Here is a 19773-nt window from a genome sequence, read left to right on the forward strand (position 1 = left end):
GGGTTCTTTTGTCGGGGAGCACGGGCTCTAGGGTGAGTGGCCTTCAGTAGCTGAAGCATGTGGGTTCACTGGTTTTGGTTCCCAGGCTCTAGAGCACAGGCTCAATGATTGAGGCGCATGGGCTTAGTTGCTCCAAGGCCTGTGGGATCTTCCCGGACCAGGGATCCAACCCATGTCTCCTGATTGGCAGGTGGCTTCTTTACCACTGAGCCACCAGCGAAGCCCTCCCCCTACCTCTTTTAAAAATACCTGTGGTTATGTCAGGCCCAGAGAGATGGGGTAATCACCCCGTCTCAAGATCCTGAATTTAGTCACAGCTACAGACACCCTTGTGCCGTGTAAGGTAAGATGTCCAGATTCCAGGGCTTATGATGTGGTTATCTTTGGGGGTCATGATTCAACTATCACAGATGTGAGTTTTGTGGAAAGAAGCAAAGTGCAGGCAAAGGGATTGATTTGAAAATGTTAACAGTGATCACCTCTGGATGGTGGATGGGAGGGTCATTTTTTTTTTTTTCCTGCACCAAGCGGCTTGTGGGATCTTAGTTTCCTGACCAGGGATTGAACCCAGGCCCATGGCAGTGAGAGCCCTGAGTCCAAACCACTGGACTGTGGGCGGCGGGGGTCATGTTTATTTTGGGTATACTCTCTGGTATCTTCCTTTTCCGTGCTGAGAAGTACCTCTTGTACCTCCATCAACACCGCCCCTGGATGCTCCTCTGCACGCGATGTGCACCCCATGGCGTGGCCCCCTGTCTCCACAGAGCCCGTGTTCTGGTTCTACGTGAAGGAGGTGCTCAGCAAGCACGAGCTACAGCGCTTCTACGCCCTGCGCCACATCGCCTCGGACGTGGGCCGCGGCCGCGCCTGGCTGCGCTGCGCCCTCAACGAGAACTCCCTCGAGCGCTACCTGCACATGCTCCTGGCCGACCGCAGCCGGCTCAGGTACCCGGCGGGGCGGGGGAGTGGGTGCGTCCGGGCGGGGGGTGGCCATCGCAAGATCTGCCCGCCTGCATCCGGGATGGCCGGGTTCCCCTCTTCCAGCCCCAGCTTGTCCGGCTGGGCCATGGGCACAGTCCACTGGAGACCAAGTGAAGATGCCTGTCAGGCTCCCTCCACGTGGCAACTGCATGCAGCAGGCACTCAATAGATGCCTGTTATTACTAAGGCCTGGGGTGTGGAGTGAGCTATTGTCTTAGGACACAACACGTGCCCCTCTTGGCAGAATTTTAACCTTGGTTTCTTTCAGATCCAGAATTTCTTGCTCTTTAGATGTTGGGTGTTCAGTGCCCTGTTTCTTGCTGTGTATCTCCTTGTACACTGGGTACTGGATGGTTCTTCTGGCTTTTTTTTTTTTTTTTAGAGGTTTGTCGATCTCAAACTGATGGAAAGTAATAGGGGCGTTTTAAGTTGAGGAGAGAAGTCATTTGTTATTAAAAACAACCCCTCCCATCCTTTTGTTTTCTTTTTTTCTTGATCATAAAGTTTATTCTGTCAGTTAGTATAGGCGAGGTTGCGCTGCTGTAACAAGCGTCTTGGAAGCCTCAGTGGCTTGAGACCACCAAGTGCGTGTCTCCCACCTGCTGTGTGTCTGTCATGGGTTGAGGGTCTCATCTCAGAGACCCAGGCTGACAGAGGCGCATCTCTGCACATGCTTTCTGGATTGCCACTGCAGACAGGGGGCTCTGGCTAAGGGAAACACTGGCCCGCCAAGCTTCTGCCCACCGTGAAGCTTCACTTCCATGCATATTTTGTAGACCAGCGAGTCACACCACCATGGGCAAGCTTAGCAGGGTGGGCGAGATATGTTTATTCCATAGCGATAGGGAGAAGGCACTGAATATGTAAGAGTGATTGTACAGTCAGCCACCTTCCCTTCAGAAACATTTGATGGATGCTGTAGAACCTGCTGGGACAAGACTGAAATCACTCGTAACCTGCATAGACATAGCTCTGCGAGCGTGTCGGTGTGTTTTCCTGTCATTGTGCTTGTGTGCTGACGTTTATGACTTCTGTCTCTGTCTCCCTCTCTCTCCCTCCCCTTCCCTGTCTCTCTTCCTCCCTCCCTCCCTCTCTCGCTGTTATTTTCCCTCTGAGAAGGGTGGACCAGACATGTCGTTTTGTGTCACCTGATGGTACAAAGAGACAGTGATCAATTCTGCCCCAGTCCCTTGAATAACTTCCACGTCAGCAGTGCCCAGATCCTTAACAGTGAAATGCCACTTAATTCAATAGGCTGGCATTTATTTCATCAGTGCTGTGATACATTCCCGTGATTTCATATCTTGCTGTGTGTTCCCTGGCTCAGGTCTCCTCTGCTGTTTCTTCTGCTGCTTGAGGTGGCCCTTCTTCCAGTAGTTTAGGTGTTCTGGTGTTCGGTGTTAGGTGTTCCAGGCTTGTGCACTAAGGCTGTCAGAGATACCCCAAGTTCTCTTATTTGATGTGGCCTGTGATATAGCTTGTCCAGCTGTGTGTTCAGACCCTGTAGGTGTGAAATGGGAGGGATGGGGACCAGGAACACGGGAGACAGCGGTACCCACATGCTGCCTAGGACTACTCATGTCTGAGTTGGGAGGCTGTGCAATTCTGCAGGTACCTTTGAGCATTAACCAACTTTCACTAAAGAAAACACACTCATGTTTCTTGCTTCCCTGGTGGCTCAGTGGTAAAGAATCCACCTGCCAATGCAGGAGAGGCGGGTTCAATCACTGGACCAGGAAGATCCCCGAAGAAGAAAATGGCAACCCACTCCAGTATTCTTGCCTGGGAAATCCCACGGACAGAGAAGCCTGGTGGGCTGCATATAATCCACGGGGTCACAAAAGAGTCAGACATGACTAAGCAAGTAAACAACAACTCATGTTTCTTAACAGTAGTTTTTTTTTTTTTTTTTTTTAAATGCGAAGCTCTTTCCAGCAGATTATTTACAAGTGCCATCTGTTGTCTGTATCCCCAGCTTCTGCATCTGTGGACTCAACCAGCCGTGGATTGATTGAGTGCTGTGTTTACAATCTGTGGTTGGTTGAACCCACGGTGGCAGAATTTGTAGATTTGGAGGGCTACCTGTACCATGCTCTTGTATGTAAGCATCCTCAGCTTTGGTATCCGTCGTGGGTCCTAGAGCCAATCCCCCATGGACACCAAGGGACAGGTGTGTCCTTCAGAGCCGTACTCTGTGTCACGATTGAGTGTAACAGTGAGCAATAGAAGGCAATCAGCTGTTAAGACTCACCGTTGTACTTCGCTGAATCACTAGCCCCTCTAATTCATTGTGGGAACACCAAATTCATTTATGTGCAAGAAAACTGGCTCCAGTCTGTAAAGAATCACAGTTTGGGGGATCAGAGGTCTGCCTGCACTGCCAGCTTGAAGATACAGTCTGTGCTTCCACTGACTTCTTTGCTGGGTTAAGTATGTTGACAATGATGTCTGTCTTTTCTCTTCCTGTTGGTTATATTCAGTCACTTCAGCGGCTATGTATCTGGTCTTTAGCTGAACTCCAGGTCACCCATCGCTGACCGTGCTTCAGTGAAATTGAATTTTGACTCCGTTAGTTTAGAGTTCTCTGACCTGGTGGGGAAGTCGGAGATGAGGATATTTACTTGTTATTTCTTAGCTGGGGGTCTGCTGAAGAGCTGGGCCGTGGGGCTGGGAGAGCTGCCTTTGAGCCCAGGCTGTACGATTTATTGCCAAATGACCTTGGAGAATGGAGTGACTGATTGGCCTTCTGGTCCCCTCCTCTACAACTGCCGTTTAGGTCTGTGGGCTTTTTTAGCTTCCCAGCCCATTCCAGGAGGTAATTTGGGCTTTTGAGGCTGCTGCCCAAACTGGTGTTACATACAGATGCCTTGGTTGAAGGGCCCAGGGAACTAAAATTTTGTTCTGAAATTGTCTCTTCTTGTATGAGTCCACTCAGGGGGTCCCTGTGGGCTGGCTTGGATTTCCTGCCTATTTCTTAGAAACGTTGCTTGAGTGAAAGTCACCACTGTTTGTCCCCTTTTCCTTTTCTGCTTCATAAGTAGTGCGTTTCCATCTCATGCCTATCTTGGTACTCTCAGGCTCTAATGATCTCAGGGGACCGATGAGGAAGTTGTAGGATATATGTGTTCAATCCTTTATAACCAGAAGACCCAGCACAGCAGAGACCTTGCGTGGCCACTTTGGCATGGACAGGCATGAACTTTCCAGGGAGCCATATGAAGGAATTGTCTGGCTAACGGATGCTGAGAACAACGGTTTAGAGCATTCCCCCTCTCTTTTCCATTTGCAGCACGTTTTATGAAGACTGGGCTTTTGTCATGGATGAAGAAAGGTCTAGCATGCTTCCCACCATGGCAGCTGGTAAGCTGGCCAGGGCCAGGGCCAGGGGCGGGAGGCAGGGGGTCCTCTGAAGCTTGGTGAGCAGAGGAGCTGCCTGAGAGTGGATGTGTAACTCCATGCGGTGCTGTGGGTTCTCCCGTCCCTCATTGAATGAAAGGGCCACTCATCACTCGCCACTATCCTTCCTTTAGTGGCAATGAACACTGAGTCCATTTATCTAGAATTGTGATACCCTGGCTGGGAAAGCATGGGGTTGCGGGGTTTTGGTTGAGGCTTTGCAAGTGTGAGATAAAGATCCAGGGAACCGGAGCGGGGGTGGAAAGAGGAGACAAGTCTTAGCAACCTGGCTCTCCCTCCCTCTGGCAGGTGGCCTGAGGCAGATCTGGTGAGTTTTTTTTACCATTACCTTCCTCTTCTGCCAGGTGGGAATCCTGATGGCACTGTAGTCAGCTTGATAGGGTTGTGAACGAATCAGATAAGAGAGTCAGTATCTGATTTGTCCTGGTGAAAGTCCTGCCTTGGTGCTAGTTGATGAAGTGTTAAATTGTCTAACGTTTGACTCTCACTCAAAGGGTGAATGCAACCCAAGTGGGTACCTTGCTTCTTTGTTCCAAATCCTTTGTGGCCTCCTCTTTCTCTCTTTCCTGAAAGTTTTCACTGAGTCCCACCTACGGAGTTACATTAGGCTTGTCCATTGATGAGGAAAAGTCAGATGACCATGATGTTGTACGTAGGCCGTAGGAGACCAGTGCACGTTTTTGCCTGAAGGTATAATGGACATGATATTGGTGCATGTTTTTTTTTCTTTTCATTGAAGGATAATTGCTTTGCAGTGTTGTATTGGTTTCTGCCATATGACAGCACGAATCAGCCATAATTTTATCTACCCTCTCTCTCTTGATTGGAGAAGGAAATGGCAACCCACTCCAGTATTCTTGCCTGGAGAATTCCATGGACAGAGGAGTCTGGTGGGCTCCAGTCCATGGGGTCGCAGAGAGCAGGACACGGCTGAGTGACTGTCACTCACTCACTCCCTCTCGATCCTCCATCCCCCCTCCTACCCCACTCCCCTAGGTCATCACAGAATGTTGGGCTGGGCTCCCTGTGTTGTATAGCAGCTTCCTGCTAATTACCTATTTTGCAAATAGTGTGTATATGTCATTTTTTGATTGCTTACCAAGCTGATTTTGGTGGGTGATGGTCTTTAATACTCTGTAAGAGAGGCTGTTGTCCCTCTTTTATAGATAAGGAAATTGAAGCTCAGAGAGGTCATGAATGGCTTGACCAAGGTCTCAGAGCTACTGAGTGGCCATGCTGGGGCTCAGCCCAGGCAGTCTGACCCCAGAACTTAAGCCTTCCCCTCCCCATGACTGACTTCTTATTTGCGTTTGTCTTCCTGACAAATAGGGGAAGACTTTGGAAGACTTAATTCCCATGATAGCGGTGTCTCCTGACCCCAGTTTTGTGGGAGTTGTTTGTTTTTTTTTAAGTCACCGTTTGAGATGAGTGTGTACCCTCTTATGTCCTCTAACGTCGCAGCGTGTTTATTGTGTTGAAAGTGTGACTGTTGAACAGCAAACACTCCAGACTTTTCCCTTTTTGGGGGGTAGGTCTGAACTCCATACTCTTCGCAATTAACATCGACAACAAGGACTTAAACGGGCAGAGTAAGTTTGCTCCCACCGTCTCGGACCTCTTGAAGGAATCCACGCAGAATGTGACCTCCTTGCTGAAGGAGTCCACGCAAGGAGTGAGCAGCCTTTTCAGGGAGATCACAGCATCCTCGGCAGTCTCCATCCTCAGCAGAGCTGAGCAGGAGACCGACCCCCTGCCCGTGGTGTCCAAGCACGTCAGTGCCGGTGAGAGAGGATGCGGGGACCGGGGTCAGGCGGGGTGACGGGTGGGGGCACCCAGGGAAGCGAAATCCGATGCACTGGTATTTTCAGCTCACATTTCTGTCTGTCTGTCTTACTCTTATTCACTCCGAAAGGGTGCTGAGAGGCTTCCTGGGACGTGAAGATGACAGGGTAGCCAAGCCAACAGCTCAGTCAGGGCAAGCCGAGAGGGAGGGCGTGATGGTCACGTGAAGCCAGAGGAGGTTGCCCTTCATTCCTTCATCCCGTCATCCATTCATTCGTTTAATCATCCTTCTGATCAGTGGGATGAAAGCCCAGCCTAGTGTGCTCTGGAGAATGTAGACTGTTGAGGGGGTGACGTTTAAGTGGAGGCCACGGAAAGAGAGGAGATGGTCGGTTTTGACTCTAGGCTCTGGGTAGGCAAAGGAAGTGGATTCAGTTCTGATTAATTTTGTAAGAAGTTTTACAGTGCCCCCTTGAACCTTCTGGCACATCCAGAATGTTGAAACAGCAAAATAGGAAATTTTGGGTATAAGGGCCTAAATCCCTGGTATTCTGAAATCCCTTAAATAAGGCAGTAATCATGGTCCACCCTTTGGAGTTATTAATGATGGGGAAGCTCAGAATTCTGTGAAGTCTTTAGTTTACATTGGCTTTATCTGTCTTGCCTTCTCCATTTTTTTTTAATTATTAAAAAACTTTTTTGGCTGTGCCTCAGGGCATGTGGGGTCTTAGTTCCTTGACCAGGGATTGAACCTGTGCCCCCTGCATTGGAAGTGCAGAGTCTTAACCACTGGACCACCAGGAGGGCCCACTCTCTCCTTGAGCAGAGACCTCATGCAAACGATATGGACTGTTGATGACTGTACCAGAGATGCTGGGATTTGTACACCCAAAGGAGTATCTTTTCCATCCATTTTGGGAACCCTGCTTTTGACATTGTCTCTAAGTTGCGATACACTGGTGGTGATGCATCCCCACGTCACACCTTAGTGGGTGGATCTGTCTTTTTGCAATTGGCTCCAAAGTGCTTCACACCCAAGGTTGGTGATTAAGATGAGTGAAGAAGTTGGCTCACCTAGGTGCTAGGCGCCAAGGCAGTCTTGACTTCTGTTTCCGTTTGTCTTTGCTGTGTAACAAACAGCTTCAAAATGTAGTAGCTTAAAACAGACAACCTCAATTTATTCCTTTTTTGTGAGTCTGTGGGTTGGCGGGATGGTTCTTCTGCTGGTTTCACCTGGGCTCCCTCATGGGGCTGCATTCAGCTGGTGACTGAGCTGGAAGGCCCAAGGTGGCCCCACTCACACATCTGGAGTTGGTGCTGGCTCTTGGCTGGGGCATCTCCGTTTCCCCTACGTTGGCCTCTCACCCTCCAGTAAGTTAGACTGGCTTCTTCTGTGGTAGTTTCAGGGCAGTATTCCATGAGGTAACGCCTGGGCTCTAGAACTCACACATTTGTTATTTCTGCCACATTCTGTTCTTAAAAGCAGAGCACTAAGCTGGCCTAGATTCAGGAGGGTGGAGAAATAGGCACCACCCATGATGGGAGCAGTCCTACTGAAAAGAGGCACCTTGCAGGGTTGGGAGGAATTGTGGCCGTTGAACAATCAGTTACAATCCCTAAACTGATTTTCTTGGTCTCATCTCCCAGCCATGAGAGTGTTTTCCAAAGTGAAAGGGTAAAAATCATTTCAGTAATGATTCATCTTTTGAATCAAAGTGCTTGGAAAGATTGCTTAGAAGGAGTGATTGTAATGTGTGCTCTGCGACATATTTCAAACCAGAAGTAGAGACCCGCATCCATTTTGCTCGGTTTCGCATAGACAGATTTTTTTTCTCCCCCTCCAAGGGTTGAAAAAAGGATCTGAGTTTATCTTCAGTTTATTTTTGAGTAGAATAGTAAGAGATTTTCCACAGTCTAGAGGCAGGATGAGTCGATCATCGCTTTTTCTTGCCTGCTTTTTCTTATCTCATATCTTTTGCCAGATGCCAAATGTAAAAGGGAGCGGAAGAAGAAAAAGAAGGTGACCAACATCATCTCGTTTGATGACGAGGAAGACGAGCAGAGCCCTGGGGATGTTTTTAAGAAGATCCCCGGGGCAGGGGAGAGCTCGGAGGAGAACTCTGACCGATCCTCGATCAATATCATGTCAGCCTTCGAAAGCCCCTTTGGGCCAAATTCTAACGGAAGTCAGGGCAGCAACTCTTGGAAAATCGATTCTCTGTCTCTAAACGGGGAGTTTGGGTACCAGAAGCTGGACGTGAAAAGCATCGATGATGAAGACGTGGACGAGAACGAGGACGATGTGTACGGGAGCATGCCAGGAAGGAAGCGCCCAGGCCACTCGGAGTCGCCAGAGAAGTAAGTTCCACCCGAGAGCTTCTACGGAAGGGTAGTAAGGGACGTCCCGGGTGGTCCAGCCGTTAAGACTTCACCTTCCAGTGCAGGAGGTGTGGGTTCGATCCTTGGTCAGGGAGCTGAGATCCCACATGCCCCAAGATCAAAAAACCAAAACATGCAAAACAGAAGCAATATTGTGAGAAATTCAATAAAGACTTTAAAAATGGTCCACATCTCAGAAATCTGCCTGCCAGCGCAGGTTACACGGGTTCGATCCCTGGCCTGGGAGGATTTCACATGGCTCAGAGCAGCTCAGCCCCTGTACCACAACTGCTGAACCTGCGCTCTGGAGCCCGAGAGCTGCTAGCTGCAGCTGAGCTGCTGGCTGCTGAGCCCGTGGGCTACAGCTACTAAAGCCCGCACACCCTAGAGCCTGTGCTCTGCCACAAGAGAAGCCACTGCAATGGGAAGCCCACGCACCACAACCAGAGACAGTAGAGAGTAGCCCCTACTTGCTACAACTAGAGAAAAAGCCCATGCAGCAATGAAGACCCAGCATAGCCAGATAAATAAGTTAAAGAAAGATCCACATTAAAAGAAAAAAACAAACCTTAAAAAATGTTAAAAAAACAAAAAAGGGTGGTACACAGGCTGCTGGCTCTTTCTGCAGTTTTGGGTGACGTTAGACTGCAAGTTTTTTATTTGTTTGCGGCATCTTTCATTATTCAGATCTTGATTTCGGGGGAAGGAGCATGAGTTTATGCCTGAGAACTAAGTGAAGGGAACATATATATTGTTGGATGGTACTTACTGCAGCATTGGTGTCAAGATGTATGACCTGAAATTCTTGCTTTGTGTTTAGGTCTTTCATTTTATTCCTTGAATTTTGCTCGCATGTCTTACTTGCCACCAGCCCAGGAAGTTCAGGAGAGAGGCAAGTTGTTCTAGAGAACAGTCTCCGGCTGGTAATTTCTGTGTTTATCTGCAGGGTAACTTGCCTGCACTTATCACCTTAACACTGGAGCTATAGTATGTTTATACCTTCGAGAGGGGCTTGATGCAGGTGAACCTGTGAAGCAGAAAAGCAAAGTTAGGAGATTGAACCTTAGAATCTTGACAACCTGGGCTCTCATTTACTAGCTCCGTGGCTTAGTTTAGACTAGGACAGACGAGTTTCTTCACCTCCCAGAGCCTCAGGCCTCCCCTGAGATCTGAGAAAACAGCAGCACATGCTTTGCAGAGTTGTCCAGTCACTGGGACCCTGTGTGTGACGCCTTGGGCATTGGTGCTGGCATGTCGAGAAAGACAGCCCCGCTGCTGTGGGGCTGTAACCGCTGTAGTCCTTGTTCTTACCCTTTTTAAAAAAATTCATTCATTCATTCTTGACTGCGCTGGGTCTTCATTACTGTGAGGGCTTTTCTCCAGTTGCAGAGAACGGGGACTGCTCTCACTTGCGGTGCACAGGCTTCTCATTGTGGTGCCTTCTCTTTTGCAAAGTGTGGGCTCTAGAGAGTGGGCTCTGTAGTTGTGATGCATGGGCTTAGCTGCCCCGTGGCTTGTGGAATCTTCCCGGACCAGGGATTGAACCCGTGTCGCCTGCATTGACAGGTGGACTTTTAACCACTGAACCACCAGGGAAGTCCTGCTCTTACTCTTGATGCTGAATCAACTAGTGACTTCTTCACCTGAGCTCTGGAGTGTGAAGTGCCACCCTAGTCATGGCTGTCTTCAAAACCGGCCCGCGAAAGTGTCCAGTGAAGAAGCCGAGACCCCACGGGGTGCCGAAGAGGCCAAGTGCGCCTCTAGTCCTAAGCTTGGCATCTCCACGTGTTAAGTCAGAGTGTTTTTTCTTTCTTGTGAGACTCTGCCTGTTTTTGTCTTTGATTTTTACTCTCATCCCCGTTCACGTGGATGCTCACGATAGTAGCATTGCCTCCATATCATCTAGGACAGGCCAGACGCCGAAGTCTGCAGACACACTGTATCCTAATACTTAGAGTAATCTCTGGGGGTTTGTGGGTGTCACCCCACTTGATGGATGAAAGAACCAGATTCTTTAATGCAGAGAGTTGAGATTTGTCAAAGCAATGGGCAAAACCAGGATTAAGGTTAGATTGCACTGGCTCCATTTTTCTTTCTGCCCAAGGTCTTTTCCTCCTGGGGAAGTCCCCCTGTGTCATTGTTCTTGCTCACTGGGTATGGATGATTTTGTACCTGGATCCAGTCTTGTGACCCATGCTGTTAGAGTTCTCCAGAGAAACAGAACCGGTAGTGTATGTGTGTGTGTTTCTGCATGTGTATGTATGTATGTATGTATCTACAGAGATTTACTTTAAGAATATGTATGTATGTATCTACAGAGATTTACTTTAAGAAGTTGGCTCATGCGATTGTGGAACTTGACAAGTCTAAAATCTGCAAGGTAGGCCTGCAAACTGGAGGCCCAGGGGAGGACTCCAGTTCGAATCTGAAGACAGTCTGCTGACAGAATTTCTTCTTCTTTGTGGGGAGAACGTATGTGTTTTTCCGCTGAGGCCTTTAACTGATTACGTGAGGCCCCCCTGACTTATGGAGGGTGATCTGCTTTACTCACACTCTCCTGACTTACATTTTAATCTCATCTAACCAAATGCCTTCACAGAGACATCAAGAATAACATTTGGTCAAATATTTTGGTACCGTGGCCTAGCCAAGTTGACACATAAAGTTAACCATCACACCTGCCTATGGTTCTTCCTCTGGGGCTTTTAGGAAATGCCATTTGCATTTTCTGTCACTCTAGGTAAGCACATCTCCGAGTTGCATCACTCCATGAGTTGGTTTTGTGGCCTCAGACAGTCGTTTCTCTTCCTGCTGGACCAGTGCCAGTGAGGGGAGGCCAGCTTGCGAGCTGGGGCAGCCACTGGCATTGTGATGTGTGAGACACAGAACAGAGCAGGCTGACCTTTACAGGCTCGGCCCTCCGAGGCTGCTGGGTCTCCTGTGGACTATGGACAGCCTGCTCCCTGGCATAAAGAGGGGATCTCAAGCCAACATCCCGCAGAGCATCTTGGGGAAAGAGCAGTGATGAGATGGCCTACTGAGTAATGCTTTGATTTTGCTTCTAAGCTAGATTCATGTGAAAGGTCTAGGAACCTGGAGGGGCCAGGACTTTAGACTTTAATAGTGTGGCCAGGTTTGTGGGAGGAAAGGGGCCAGGCCAGGAGATGCACGTGCTGGGTGGCAGCGGCCTCTGGCAAAGTCAAATGCTGTGATTTTTATTAATAGATGCACTGTTGGCCAAATATTGGGTTTACACCTCCATGTGCTGGCAATTAAGCCACTTCTTGGATGACTGAGGAAAGATCTTGTGCCTCCCACCTCAATATTTATAAGTGATTCAGTTCAGTTCAGTCGCTTAGTCATGTCCGACTCTTTGTGACCCCAGGGACTGCAGCACACCAGGCTTCCTTGTCCATCACCAACTCACAAAGCTTGCACAAACTCATGTCCATCGAGTCAGTGATGCCATCCAACCATCTCATCTTCTGTCGTCCCCTTCTCCTCCTGCCTTCAATCTTTCCCAGCATCAGGGTCTTTTCCAATGAGTCAGTTCTTTGCATCAGGTGGCCAAAGTATTGGAGCTTCAGCTTCAGCATCAGTCCTTCAGTGAATATTCAGGACTGATTTCCTTTAGGATTGACTGGTTTGATCTCCTTGCAGTCCAAGGAACTCTCTTCTCCAACACCACAGTTCAAAAGCATCAGTTCTTCAGTGCTTAGCTTTCTTTATAGTCTAACTCTTACATCCATACATGACTGCTGGAAAAACCACAGCTTTGACTAGATGGACCTTTGTAGGCAAAGTAATGTCTCTGCTGTCTAGATTAGTCATAGCTTTTCCTCCAGGGAGCAAGTGTCTTTTAATTTCATGGCTGCAGTCACCATCTTTAGTGATTTTGGAGCCTGAGAAATAAAGTCTGTCACCTTTTCCATTGTTTCCCCATCTATTTGTCACGAAGTGATGGGACCGGATGCCATGGTCTTTGTTTTTTAAATGTTGAGTTTTAAGCCAACTTTTTCAGTCTCCTATTTCCCTTTCATCAAGAGGCTCTTTAGTTCTTCTTTGCTTTCCTGCTGTAAGGGTGGTGTCAACTGCATATCTGAGGTTACTAATATTTCTCCCACCAAATATCTTGATTCTAGCTTGTGCTTCATCCATCCCGGCATTTCACATGGTGTACTCTGCATATAAGTTAAACAAGCAGGGTGACAATATACAGACTTGACGTACTCCTTTCCTGATTTGGAACCAGTCCGTTGTTCCATGTCCGGTTCTAACTGTTGCTTCTTGACCTGCATACAGATTTCTCAGGAGGCAGATAAGGTGGTCTGGTATTCCCATCTCTTGAAGAATTTTCCACAGTTTGTTGTGATCCACACAGTCAAAGGCTTTGGCATAGTCAATAAAGCAGAAAGTAGATGTTTTACTGGAACTCTCTTATTTTTTCTATGATCCAACAGATGTTGGCGATTTGATTTCTGGTTCCTCTGCCTTTTCTAAATCCAGCTTGGACATCTGGAAGTTCATGGTTCACATACTGTTGAAGCCTGGCTTAGAGAATTTTGAGCATTGCTTTGCTAGCGTGTGAGATGAGTGCAATTGTGCAGTAGTTTGAGCATTCTTTGACATTGTCCTTCTTTGGGATTGGAATGAAAACTGACCTTTTCCAGTCCTGTGGCCAGTGCTGAGTTTTCCAAATTTGCTGACATATTGAGTACAGCACTTTCACAGCATCATCTTCTAGGATTTGAAATAGCTCAACTGGAATTCTGTCATCTCCACTAGCTTTGTTCATAGTGATACTTCCTAAGGCCCACTTGACTTCACATTCCAGGATGTCTGGCTCTAGGTGAGTGATCACACCATTGTGGTTATCTGGATCATGAGGATCTTTTTTGTACAGTTCTTCTCTGTATTCTTGCCATCTCTTCTTAATATCTTATGCTTTTCTTAGGTGCATACCATTTCTGTCCTTTATTGTGCCTATCTTTGCATTAAATGTTCCCTTGGTATCTCTAATTTTCTTGAAGAGATCTCTAGTCTTTCCCATTCTGTTGTTTTCCTCTGTTTCTTTGGATTGATCACCGAGGAAGGCTTTCTTATCTCTCCTTGCTATTCTTTGGAACTCTGCATTCATGTGGGTATATCTTTCCTTTTCTCCTTGCTTTTCACTTCTCTTCTTTACTCAGCTGTTTTTAAGGCCCCCTCAGACAACCGTTTTGCCTTTTTGCATTTGTTTTTCTTGGGGATGGTGTTGATCACTGCCTCCTGTACAATGTCACGAACCTCCATCCTTAGTTCTTCAGGCACTCTATCAGATCTAATCCCTTGAATCCATTTGTCACTTCTACTGTATAATCGTAAGGGATTTGATTTAGGTGGATTTGATTTATAAGTGGTAGCTTTTCTTTTTTTTGACTGTGCTGCGTGGCATTTGGGATCCTTGACCAGGGACCAAACCCATGCCCCCTGCAGTGGAAGCATAGAGTCTTAGACACTGTACTGCCAGGGAAGCCCCTGATTATTTTTCTTAGAAAAGAATAACATCTTTATTATACAAAGGGAGTTTCCTGTCACTTTATATGTGCACTATGAAACAACAGGGAAGTGGGGTGAAAACATAAATCGAAAAGAATTATGAACCTGAAAAAAGTTGCATTTAATAGCAACTAAGCAAACACATAGTGAAACCAGACACTGCACTTTGCCATCATCTTCATCAAGTTTGAGGAAGAGAAATAGGTGGAGGGCGGACCTGGGTGAGCGCCCTGTCAGGACGGCTGAGTCTCAGTGCTCAGAATCTTCCAGACACATAGTCGACGTTAACACGTATAAAGATCAGGCGAGGCTGTCGCTCGCATCGTCCTGACAGAGCGTTGGCCACGTGTACGGCCTCTGGGGAGAACGGTGTGACACGTCAGGAGCCTTAAAAATGTTCTGTTGTTCAGTCGCTCAGTTGTGTCCGACTCTCTGCGACCCCATGGACCACAGCACTCCAGGCTTCCCTGTCCTTCATTATCTCCCGGAGTTTGCGCAGACTCACGTTCATCAAGTCGGTGATGCCATCCAACCGTCTCATCGTCTGTCGTCCCCTTCTCCTCTAGCCCTCAGTGTTTAGTCCCCTTGATTTAGTAATTCCGCTGCCAGGAAGCTGTGTTGAGGACAGGTCTCAGGACAAAGGTTGTTGCCTCCAGATGACTGTGCTGATTTAGAGACAGTGCAGTGGACCTGACCCAAAGGTACTGCCCACGGAGGAACCATTCACAGTGAACAGCGGAGTATTTCATAGTTCAAATCTTAAATCTTAATGTTCAGGATCTTAAACATCTTAAATGACATCTGAGAGTATCCACATAGTGTGAGGATGAACTTATATAGTGAATGAAAAAAGGAAATTATAAAAACCTACACTTAGTTGGGTCACAACCTCTTAAAGAGAAGTATGCAAGTCAAGAAAAAGTCACTGAAGCGATTGTGTCCATGTCAGTCATGTTTTGGATAACGTGGCTTTGGGTATGTTATTTTCCCCCTCCTCTTTGGGCTTCCCTGCTGGCTCAGACAGTAAAGAATCTGCCTGCAATGCAGGAGACCTGGGTTCCATCCCTGGGTCAGGAAGATCCCCTGGAGAAGGGAATGGCAACCCACTCCAGTACTCTTGCCTGAAGGATCACTTGGACAGAAGAGCCTGGTGGTCTGTCGTCTCTCTGGTCATAAAGGGTCAGACACGACTAAGCAATACTACCCTCCTCTTTGTGGCATTTTCTAGGTTTTTTTTTTTTAAAGTATCTTCTCTAATGAAAAGCAACACCATTCTGGTGTTGGCACCGCACTCTGAATTGGACTCTGCCTCAGGAATGACCTCAGTGTAACCCCTTTCTGGGATGGGGGTCCCTTGCCCACTTTTACGTGGATCCGAACCTCAGCAGGTGGGGCCTGACTTCTCCTTGCGCTCTGCGCGTGTTGTCGGAAAGTGGCAAGATGTAAGTCCCCTTAGAAAGAGCAGAGTAGCATGGAAACATACACATTACCATATATAAGTGAGGCAGCCAGTGGGAATTTGCTGCTTGGTGACAGCCTAGGGGGTGAGATGCAGTGGGAGGTGGGAGGATCAAGAGGGAGGGGACATATTTGTATTACCTGTGGCTGCTTCATGTTGATGTGTGGCAGAAACCAGCACAACATTGTAAAGCCGTCATCCTCCTATTAAAAATAGATTAGTTAAAAAAATTACGGAAGTAAAAATTCAACAACAATGAAAAGAAACAGCAGGAAATGCCACCCACCTGGAGCTGGTACAGCGGCCAGGAAAGGACTGTGGTTTTGCAGCTGTGTCCCGAGGGGCACCCTGCCCGCCTCTGGGCGTCTGTCTGGGAGTCCCCCTGCTTGCCAGCTGCTGGAGTGGAGCCCCGGGCAGGCAGGCAGTTCTTTACAGATTGTAGAGGCAGAGCCACGTTCACCCCAGCACCCAGCTCTGCTGCGGCGCACACAGGTGGGGGCGCTTCCCCTCCCATGCCCCACGGTGTGTGTCACCTGCAGGCCTCAGTCACAGAGCTGGCAAAAGTCTGTTAAGGTCACTTCTCCCTGTGTGTCTGGCTAAGTGTCACATGTGTGACCAGGAGCTCCAGAGGACTCAAAGGAGAATGACCCTGATGGCACCGTGGTTAAGAATCTGCCTGCCAAAATAAATGACCCAATCAGAAAATGGGCCAAAGATCTAAACAGACATTTCTCCAAAGAAGACATACAGATGGCTAACAAACACATGAAAACATGCTCAACATCACTCATTATCGGAGAAATGCAAATCAAAACCACAATGAGGTACCATTACACGCCAGTCAGGATGGCTGCTATCCAAAAGTCTACAAGCAATACTGGAGAGGGTGTGGAGAAAAGGGAACCCTCTTACACTGTTGGTGGGAATGCAAACTAGTACAGCCACTATGGAGAACAGTGTGGAGATTCCTTAAAAAACTGGAAATAGACCTGCCATATGACCCAGCAATCCCACTCCTGGGCATACACACTGAGGAAACCAGATCTGAAAGAGACACGTGCACCCCAATGTTCATCGCAGCACTGTTTATAATTGCCAGGACATGGAAGCAACCTAGATGCCCATCAGCAGACGAATGGATAAGGAAGCTGTGGTACATATACACAATGGAATATTACTCAGCCGTTAAAAAGAATACATTTGAATCAGTTCTAATGAGATGGATGAAACTGGAGCCCATTATACAGAGTGAAGTAAGCCAGAAAGATAAACACCAATACAGTATACTAACGCATATATATGGAATTTAGAAAGATGGTAACAATAACCCTATATGCAAGACAGAAAAAGAGACACAGATGTACAGAACAGACTTTTGGACTCTATAGGAGAAGGCGAGGGTGGGATGATCTGAGAGAACAGCATCGAAACATGTATATTATCAAGTGTGAAACAGATCGCCAGTCCAGGTTGGATGCATGAGACAAGTGCTCGGGGCTGGTGCACTGGGATGACCCAGAGGGATGGGATGGGGAGGGAGGCGGGAGAGGGGTTCAGGATGGGGAACAATGTAGATCCATGGCTGATTCATACCAATGTATGGCAAAAACCACTACAATATTGTAAAGCAATTAGCCTCCAGCTAATAAAAATAAATGAAAAAAAAAAAAATCCGCCTGCCAATGCGGGGGACACAGGTTCAGTCCCTGGTCCAGGAAGATCCCACACGCTGTGGAGCAACTAAGCCCCGTGCCCTGCAGCTGCTGAAACCCGAGTGCCCTGGAGCCCAGGCTCTACAGCGAGAAGCCACCATGATGAGAAGCCCGTGCCCCTCAGTGAAGCGTAGCCCCCACTTGCCGCAGCTAGAGAAAGCCCGCACATAGCAATGAAGACCCAGTGTAGCCATAAATAAATAACATTTTTAAAAAGTTAAAGAAAAGAGCTGGCAAACTAGCCTGCTGGCTAAATCTGTCCCCAGACCAAGAATGGCTGTTATATTTTTAAAAGCTTTGTAAACCAATAAAAAAAAAAAAAAACTCAACAAAGAAGTATACTGGACGAGATGGTTAGATAGCATCACCGCCTCAGTGGACATGAATTTGAGCCAACTCCAGGGGATGGTGAAGGACAGGGGAGCCTGGCATGCTGCAGTCCATGGGGTTGCAAAGAATTGGACACGACTTAGCTACTGAACAGCCACAATGGCCACATAGTCTAAAGTATTGACTGTCTGATCCTTTAAAAAAAAAAACTTTGTTAATCCCTGCTCCATATGAAAGAAATACATGCATTGTGTAAATAATGGGCAGTGGCCAGGAGACTCATAGTAACTGGATCTGGAAGACCTGGGCTGAATTCTACCAGCCTTGGTCCTGGCCAGGTGATGGACAAGTCGCCTGATCTCGTAGAGTTGTTTTCGTTCCCTACTTTCCCCTCCCCTTCTTCTCCTTTTCCTTTCTCCTCCTGCTCCTCCTCTCTGCCTCCCTCCCTCCATTAAATAGCCATGACTATGATCTGCTGTGGTCTTTTTACATCTGATTTACAACATGAGTTTATAAACCTTCAAGTCCCTCACAGATGCATCCTGGTATTTATCAGTGTCCGCTTCTTGCCCAGAAGCAGATGCTGCAGTGGGCAGATACTTTCTCAAACCCGTGTAACTGAACCAGCCTGGCGTCACAAAGGTCTAACAGGCTAGTTTGGCACGTGGTGGGTGAGGTGACACTGTAACAGATCACATGAGCCTGGTTAATATTCGAGCTGACCCCCTTTCTTGGAAGTGGCCCAGACATGGTTTGGTCTGGTTCTGTCCTTTTTACTCTTGAGGGTTTGAGAACCAGTGAGGCAGACGGACTCTGGCTCAAGCTTATTGCAGAACCCAGAGCCCGCGGGGCCTCCTCTCGCTTCAGCCTTGGCACATATCACCTCTCCTCTTCCATCCTTGTTCCCCCTTCCACCTCCCCGCGTGGCCCCAGCGCATCCCTCCCCACTCACTTCAAACCTGCCTTCTTCACAGAATCCTTCCACCACCTTTCCGACCAGCCCCATGAACCTGAGCTGCCGTTTCTCACTTTCTTTTGGGATCATATGTTTCATGTTGGGCTTCCCGGGTGGTGCTAGTGGTAAAGAATCCGCTTGCCAATGCAGGAGATGTAAGAGACACGGATTCGATCCCTGGGTTGGGAAGATCCCTCTGGAGAACGGTATGGCAACCCACTCCAGTATTCTTGCCTGGACAATCCCATGGACAGGGGAGCCTGGTGGACTACAGTCCATGGCGTCACAGAGTTGTACACGACTGAAGTGACTTAGCGCATACGCACATACTCCATATCTGCCACCCCCCAGCAGACTGTAAGCTCCATGAGGGCAGGATGGACCTTGTTGGCTGGCTCTCTGCCAGCACAGAGTGTGTGTGTGTGTGTGTGTGTGTGTGTGTGTGTGTGTGTGTGTGTACGCACACGCATGCATGCATGTGTGTGTTCACTGCCTGGCAGGTAGGAGGGGCTCAGTACATAGGGGCTAAAGGAGCGAGCGCAGGCGGGCCGGCTCCCGGCTCCCGCCCGGGCCTCCCCGTGTTCTCAGCCCCCTCCTGGCCTGGCTGGCTCCCCGGGAGGCTGGGTGGGGCCCTGACCCGCAGCTCTGTTCTCTCCCCCAGGCCGCGGGACGGGGGCGCCTGCCTCTCCCAGATGCACGGCTGGGCCCCGCTGCAGGTGCTGCACGGCCACGCCGAGGTGCTCTTCCCGGTCAGCGGCGTGGGCTCCTACGGGCCTGCAGGTGGGTGTCCCCGGTTCCTCCCTGCCGCCTGCAGGGCCGTGGCCGGACCAGCGGCAGGAGGGGCCGGATCGGGGGTCACGTCTGCGGGGCGGGGGGGGGTGCGCGGGAGGCCGGGGCTCAGGGCAGGCGGCCCCGCCAGCAGGGGAGCCCCAGTGGCTTCGGCTTGACTCCTCGCTGAATGAACCAGGGTATTTTGCGGTGCTCTCGGCTGAGTGGGTGTTGGCACGTCACCCAGGAGCCCCCAGGCCCGCTTCCTTTCTTGGCAGCGATCTGTTGACCTTGGTGGCGTACAAACGGTGACCATTATTTTTGCCTCAGGAGGAAGGAGAAGGTCAGAACCCGTAGCTCTAAAGGCCCTCCCACCCTCGACAGCTGAGGGCTTGGAGGTCAGGGAGTAAGCTTGGCGAAAAGTGGGCAAGCCTTCCTGGCCCATTCCTTGT

At 48.8% G+C, this 19773-nt stretch overlaps 1 protein-coding gene across 6 annotated transcripts in view; it reads left to right on the plus strand.

Annotated features, from left to right (window-relative positions):
* SNX29 (sorting nexin 29) overlaps positions 1-19773 on the plus strand; it is a 580903-nt gene that overhangs the window by 67391 nt on the left and 493739 nt on the right. For all 6 annotated transcript variants that reach the window (XR_006343074.1, XM_043914342.1, XM_043914345.1 and 3 more), the window contains 5 exons: positions 765-945; positions 4271-4341; positions 5931-6179; positions 8163-8538; positions 19215-19333. Coding sequence is in view for 5 of the 6 variants with exons in the window: in XM_043914342.1 (XP_043770277.1) it covers positions 765-945; positions 4271-4341; positions 5931-6179; positions 8163-8538; positions 19215-19333 (996 nt within the window). In the remaining variant the exon portion in view is untranslated. The remainder of the gene's footprint in view (positions 1-764; positions 946-4270; positions 4342-5930; positions 6180-8162; positions 8539-19214; positions 19334-19773) is intronic.

The sequence above is a fragment of the Cervus elaphus genome, chromosome 10 (assembly GCF_910594005.1).
Source record: "Cervus elaphus chromosome 10, mCerEla1.1, whole genome shotgun sequence".
In the NCBI taxonomy this organism is placed as follows: domain Eukaryota; kingdom Metazoa; phylum Chordata; class Mammalia; order Artiodactyla; family Cervidae; genus Cervus; species Cervus elaphus.